General features: G+C 59.9%; 1 protein-coding gene across 1 annotated transcript; it reads right to left on the bottom strand.

The window, feature by feature from the left end:
- Positions 1–735: 735 nt before the first annotated feature.
- FEV (FEV transcription factor, ETS family member) lies at positions 736–5,327 on the bottom strand. Its single transcript, XM_036386511.1, has 3 exons — positions 5,193–5,327; positions 4,156–4,230; positions 736–1,313 (listed from the first exon to the last, which is right to left on the bottom strand). The coding sequence occupies exons 1-3, from the start codon at positions 5,242–5,244 to the stop codon at positions 802–804; spliced, it is 639 nt and encodes a 212-aa protein (XP_036242404.1). The 5' UTR covers positions 5,245–5,327; the 3' UTR covers positions 736–801.
- Between the last annotated feature and the right edge of the window lie 237 nt (positions 5,328–5,564).

Raw genomic sequence — 5,564 nt, 5'->3', positions numbered from 1 at the left:
GTGCAGGGTGTCAGGGACTGTCTGTGGTGTGATCCTTGGGCACTGGGGGGAGGGCAGAGCTGCAGAGACCAGGCTATGCTGCCTCCAGGCTCTGGTCTTGCCCTGAGACCTGACAGTGAGCCCCACACTTGTCCCTGGCATGTCCAACCCCAGAACCCTGCCCTGGGTCTGAGTGAACCCATAGAAAGCATCTGCTCTCCAGACCAAGGCTTCTCCTGAGGTCTGAAGGAAGTCACCTTCAGGCAGCAGGTATAGGAGGGATGGAGGAAACAAAGCCTTTGGAGACAAAGGTGAGGGGACCAAGTGGTCAGGGAAGGTCCCCTTTCCTTGTCCCTGCTCAGTGGGATCCTCATTCATGGACACAGCTGCCCTGGGGCCCCAGCTCCAGACTCCTCTCTGCAGGGAATGGGAGGGCAGGCACAGGCTGGAGGCAGAGCCAGGGACATTCATGGCATGGGCAGCACGTTGCAAAGGAAAGGTGGGGCAATGTCCCTGCCAGGAGAGGAGCCTGTGGTTTTTCCTTCCATTCACACCCTGCTTTAGGTATCCACATCCATTCCTAGAATCATGGATACTTCCTCATCTTAAATTTAGATGGCTTCCCTCCTCCAGCCACCCACATCAGAGAACAAACCCAGCAATCCTGCAAGCACCCCCCATCCCCCACACCACAGCAAACATAAAAGGGGGCAAGTGAGAGCAGGGCACAATCCCATCCCCCACCCCTCCCCGCTGAGCTTCCCAAATCCACAGCCCCACGCTGCCAGGGCCATGGAGCATCCACGTGGCACAGCCGAGCCCCTAATGGTAATGGTTGTTCATGTTGTTGAGGTGGGAGGCTGCCATGGCGCTGAACGAGGCTGAGGGCTGGAGCCCGTGCCCCGGGTAGAGGGATGGGCTGGAGCCAGCCCAGTAGGAGAAGCCAGCCGGCGTCACTCCCGAGGTCATGAGGTTGAGTTTGGAGATGCCCGAGAAGGGCAGCGGTGCCAGGTTGCCCTGGAATTTGTAGAGGGCATGGTCTGGGGTGGCCGGCTGGCACACCTGGGCCAGCCCGTGGAAGTCGAACTTGTAGGCGTAGCGCTTGCCGTGCACCTTGGTCATGATGTTCTTGTCGTAGTAGTAGCGCAGCGCGCGGCTCAGCTTGTCGTAATTCATGTTGGGCTTGCTCTTGCGCTCGCCCCAGCGCCGCGCCACCTCGTCGGGGTCGATCAGCTTGAACTCCCCGTTGGTGCCTTCCCAGGCGATGCAGTTCAGGTTGGCCCGGTCCGAAAGCAGCTCCAGCAGGAACTGCCACAGCTGGATCTGCCCGCTGCCTGCAAGGCCGGGCCCCAGAGAGGTTAAAGCTCCTTCCCAGGGCACAAGGTGAGGGACAGGGTGTGCCCCAATCCCCTTGACCCGCTGTTACATTGCCCTCTCCCACACCCAGGTTTTGGCTGCACCTCATTGCATCTTCCCTGCTTTAGAGACACATAAGGTGGTAACAAGGTTATGTCTCCTTTGCAACATCCCAACCCCATCCTACAACCCCAGATATGAGGAGAAGATGCCTCTGCACCTTGAGATGGAGTAGGAGTGCTCAAAGGTCAACACAGGTTACAGCGGGTCTGGATCCAGAGTCTCCCCATCCCTCCTGCCCACATTCACACACCACTGAGGATGAACACCTGCTTATTTGTTTTTGTGGGAGGATGTGGCCTTGTTCTTTCATCAGCAGCCCCAAGAAGGACCTATCTTGGCAGAACCCAGACCCATCCCAACACAAGCATTCCCACTGCCATGTCTGCTGGAAACTGGGCTGGTCTCACAGCCCCTGCTCCAGGGACACTGTGCCCTGCATAGTGGTCTCCATGGTCAACTCAAGTCAGGGAGCAACACTCATCTGAACTACACCCCAGAGAGACACAGATAGGTGTAGGTGAGGGAGAGACAGGGACAGAGCATGGCCTACTGTGGCTTTGAATCAGGCATCAATGATGTTCCTTATTTCCAAAGGAAAAATATCCTTCCTGAGCCATAGCCATTGCACCTGCAGCTTGCACCAAGGAGTTTCCTCAGTGGGTGCCCATGGTGCCCCTGTGCCAGGCTGTGCACACACTGGAGCCGGGCACACCTCGACACACCCATGGTGAGGCACAAGGACATGCTGCATCGGGTCTGGCCAGAGGGCATGAGAGGAGAGGGAACCTGGACCTTTGGGCAAAGAGGATCCGACTGCTGGGACCCGGCCACCCTGCAGAGCAGCCCTGCATTTTCCTGGGCACCCCACTCTGCCTCCTCTGAGCAGCATCCCCTGCACATCCCTGCTCCTGATGCCAGTCCTTGCAGCACAGTCTCTCTCCAGAGCAGAGGATGTGCCTTTGCAGTTATCCCTGTGCTCTTCTAACATTATCATCCTAAACCTGATGGAGGTTTAGGACCCATGACCTCAGCAACAAGAAGTCCTACAGCTCTGCTACATTTCCCACCCAAAAAAAAAAAAAAAAATCTTGTTCTGCTTGTTTTATCTGGTTCTCCCTGTATCTCGCTCTAGAAGAAGCAGGGAACAACCATTCCCAATTGATTCCCATTCCACCAAAACCCACCCAGACGTCCTGATCCAGGTAGTTGAGCCCAGGTCTTTCCAAGGTGTTGTATTTCCTAATTCCCCATCCTGGGACCAAGGCAGGGGATCTCTCCTCCCCAGAGTGCATCTGCAGCCCTTGCCTCTTCTCCATCACCACAGCCCCACCCTGGCCTGCAGCTATCTCCCACCCTTGGGTGTTCCACCCCATGCAAGGAGGTCAGGGAGGTGTTGGGGGGTGCATCTGGGTGGGATGGTGAGGCTCAGTCCTGCATGGTGCAGCACATGATAATGCACCTGAGAGCTCCTTAAGGAAATACCCAGGGTCCAAAAGGATCCCTCTCACTGCAGCACAGTGTTTGCAGTATGGCTGGGCAGAGTCTGCAGTGCAGAAGCAAAAGGGCTCCCCCAGCTTCATCTTTCTACCCCTCCCACCACTAAACCAGGGCTCCGTTTTTCCTGCTCAGAGGAGTCCCTGGTCCCTGCCTCCTAGCAAACAGGCAAACTACACAGCCCAAACACCACAGTGCTGGCCCCACGACCCCCAGTGCTGCTGTGCTCCCAAGCAGGCTCCAAGCTGCTCCTTGGCCAGCACTGGGAGCTCCAGGCTGTTCCTTGGTCAGCTCTGGGAGCTCCAGGCTGCTCCCTGGTCAGCGCTGGCAGCTCCAGACTGTTCCTTGGTCAGCACTGGGAGCTCCAGGCTGCTCCTTGGTCAGCACTGGGAGCTCCAGGCTGCTCCTTGGTCAGCGCTGGGAGTTCCAGGCTGCTCCCTGGTCAGCTCTGGCAGCTCCAGGCTGCTCCCTGGTCAGCACTGGGAGCTCCAAGCTGCTCCCTGGTCAGCGCTGGGAGCTCCAGGCTGTTCCTTGGCCAGCTCTGGGAGCTCCAGGCTGCTCCTTGGTCAGCACTGGGAGTTCCAGGCTGCTCCTTGGTCAGCGCTGGCAGCTCCAGGCTGTTCCTTGGTCAGCGCTGGGAGTTCCAGGCTGCTCCCTGGTCAGAGCTGGGAGCTCCAGGCTGCTCCCTGGTCAGCGCTGGCCAATGCCCATGACCCCTGCGCGGGTTGTTCCAGATGGATGGCTCCGGTTCCCGGGGACACATCACTCCCGTGCCCCAATGTTTCACTGGCAGCTCCCTCACGAATGATGTCCCAACTCTCCTCTGCACTCGCAGGAACGGATCTCTCCCGAGCCCGGATTAGCCCGCCCCACTCCCGGGATGGCTGGCAGCTCCCTCCCGTCGGATGTCCCGGAGCTCCCGGGAGATCGGAGTTAGGACCCCGCACTCTCCCCGCTGCGGGGCTCGGGGGGATGCGTTCCCCGCTCCTCTCTAATGCCTTGGACGGGAGCTTCCGACCGTCGGGGTTGGCCGCTGTCCCCGCGGGAAGTGGCGGCGGGATGCTCCCAGCCGGAGGCACTGGCAGCAGCAGGGAACGGGGGCTCCGTGTGGCCGTGTCCTGCAAGGACAGCGCCCGGCAAAGGACGGGAAAGGGGCTCCGCTGGCTGCTGGGCGGGAGAGAATGCCAGTGCCCCGGGGTCCCCGCTCCGTGCTGGCCGGGGGGAGCGGGGCCTGTCCAGGGGAAGGGGCAGCGGTGCTCTTACCTTTCTGCACGCCGGGGCTTAGAGACCCCCACGCCTGGCTCTTCCCGTCTTTGAACAAAGTTTCCCCGACTGGATCTGGGGGAAAAAAGGAACGCGGGTGGTGTGGAGGGAGGGCTGGAACCAGGCGGGACCGCGACACCCCAGCGCCCACCCGCGGGCAGCGTCCCCGCAGCCCCCGGCCGCTCCCCCTTGCCTGCCCCGCCGCTGCGGCGAAGCCAGGAAACGCGTCCAGGAAAAAGGAAATCCGATTTCCGACCCAGCCGGGGAAGCTTTTAAATAGGAATAGACGATCCCGTGGGCTTGGGTAGGGAGGAGAAAGGGAGTGAGGGAGAGAGGTGTGGGGCAGGGGGAGAGGGAGAGGGAGAGGAGGCGGGTGGGTGGCAGGATGGGTGACAGGAGCGGCGGGTGGAAGCAAGGATGTCTGTCGGCATTTGGGGAGTGGAGTGCTGGGGAAAGGATAGATAAACGGACAGATGGATAGAAGGAAGGAAATGGGTGAATGGATGGAAGGAAAGAAGAGACGATGGTGAGTGGGCAGGTGGAGGAAAGAAAGTGCGAGAGATCGATGGATGGAAGAGCAGGTAATGGATAAGATGATGGGAAAACAGGCTGATGGAAGGGATGTTGGGTGGATGGAGGGGTTGGCTGGTACCCGGGATGGAAAGGAGGATGCAGGGACAAGTGGGGGGGGTGGAAGAATGGATGGAAGCACAGGGTGGAAAGATGGGTTGGAAGAAAAGAAGGGTGGATGAAGAGATGGAAGGACAGGGTGACGGTGGGTGGATGAAGGATGGAAGATGAGTGTGCGGGTATGGAAAGCTGTGAGGGCAGCTGAAAGGAAGAAGGAAGGGATGGTTGTGGTGCTGGAAGGCAGGAAGAGAGAATGGACAGAGGGAGAGGGGATAACAGGGTGGGCGCTGGAAGGAGATGGGGCAGAGGAGAGCCCCAGGGCCTCAGCGGGACAGGGTGGGCAGGGGCTGGGTGCTGTGCGGTGCACGGCGCTGCGGTGGGGCAGCGGCCGAGGGATCCGCCCGTACCTGGCAGGTACATGTTGAGCAGCAGTGGCACCGCTCCGGTGCCGTGTCTCATGGCAGCTGTGGAGGCGGCCCGCGGGCTGCATGTTTTAATATTCCTGCCCCTATTATTATTATTATTATTCCACTTTATCAGGGAGCAGCTGATGGCGAATAAATGGCAGCGGGACGGGCAGGGGACGGGCAGGGGCCGGGGGAGGCGGGGGAAGGGGGAGTTTCCAGGCAACTCGCAGGGGCTGGGGCCCCGGCTCCAGCAATTTCCTCCGCTGTAATTAAACCGGGCGCTGCCCCCCCCCCCTCCCTCCCCCCGCTATCGGGCCCGCATCAGACTTTAATCACGGCCGCGGGTTTCTATGGAGAGCGGTTCGGGCCGCT

Source organism: Molothrus ater, chromosome 7, assembly GCF_012460135.2.
Source record: "Molothrus ater isolate BHLD 08-10-18 breed brown headed cowbird chromosome 7, BPBGC_Mater_1.1, whole genome shotgun sequence".
Taxonomy (NCBI): domain Eukaryota; kingdom Metazoa; phylum Chordata; class Aves; order Passeriformes; family Icteridae; genus Molothrus; species Molothrus ater.
The sequence above is the reverse complement of the archived record's forward strand: the minus strand, read 5'-3'. Positions and strand labels throughout refer to the sequence as shown.

What these genes read in the sequence shown, in the direction of transcription:
- FEV (XM_036386511.1), bottom strand. Translation starts at nt 5,244, where the DNA reads ATGAGACACGGCACCGGAGCGGTGCCACTGCTGCTCAACATGTACCTG. An exon ending in GCTCAACATGTACCTGCCAG is followed by an intron (nt 4,231 to 5,192) that starts GTACGGGCGGAT and finishes TTTTTCCCCCAG; the next exon opens with ATCCAGTCGGGGAAACTTTG. An exon ending in AAGCCCCGGCGTGCAGAAAG is followed by an intron (nt 1,314 to 4,155) that starts GTAAGAGCACCG and finishes CCGGCCTTGCAG; the next exon opens with GCAGCGGGCAGATCCAGCTG.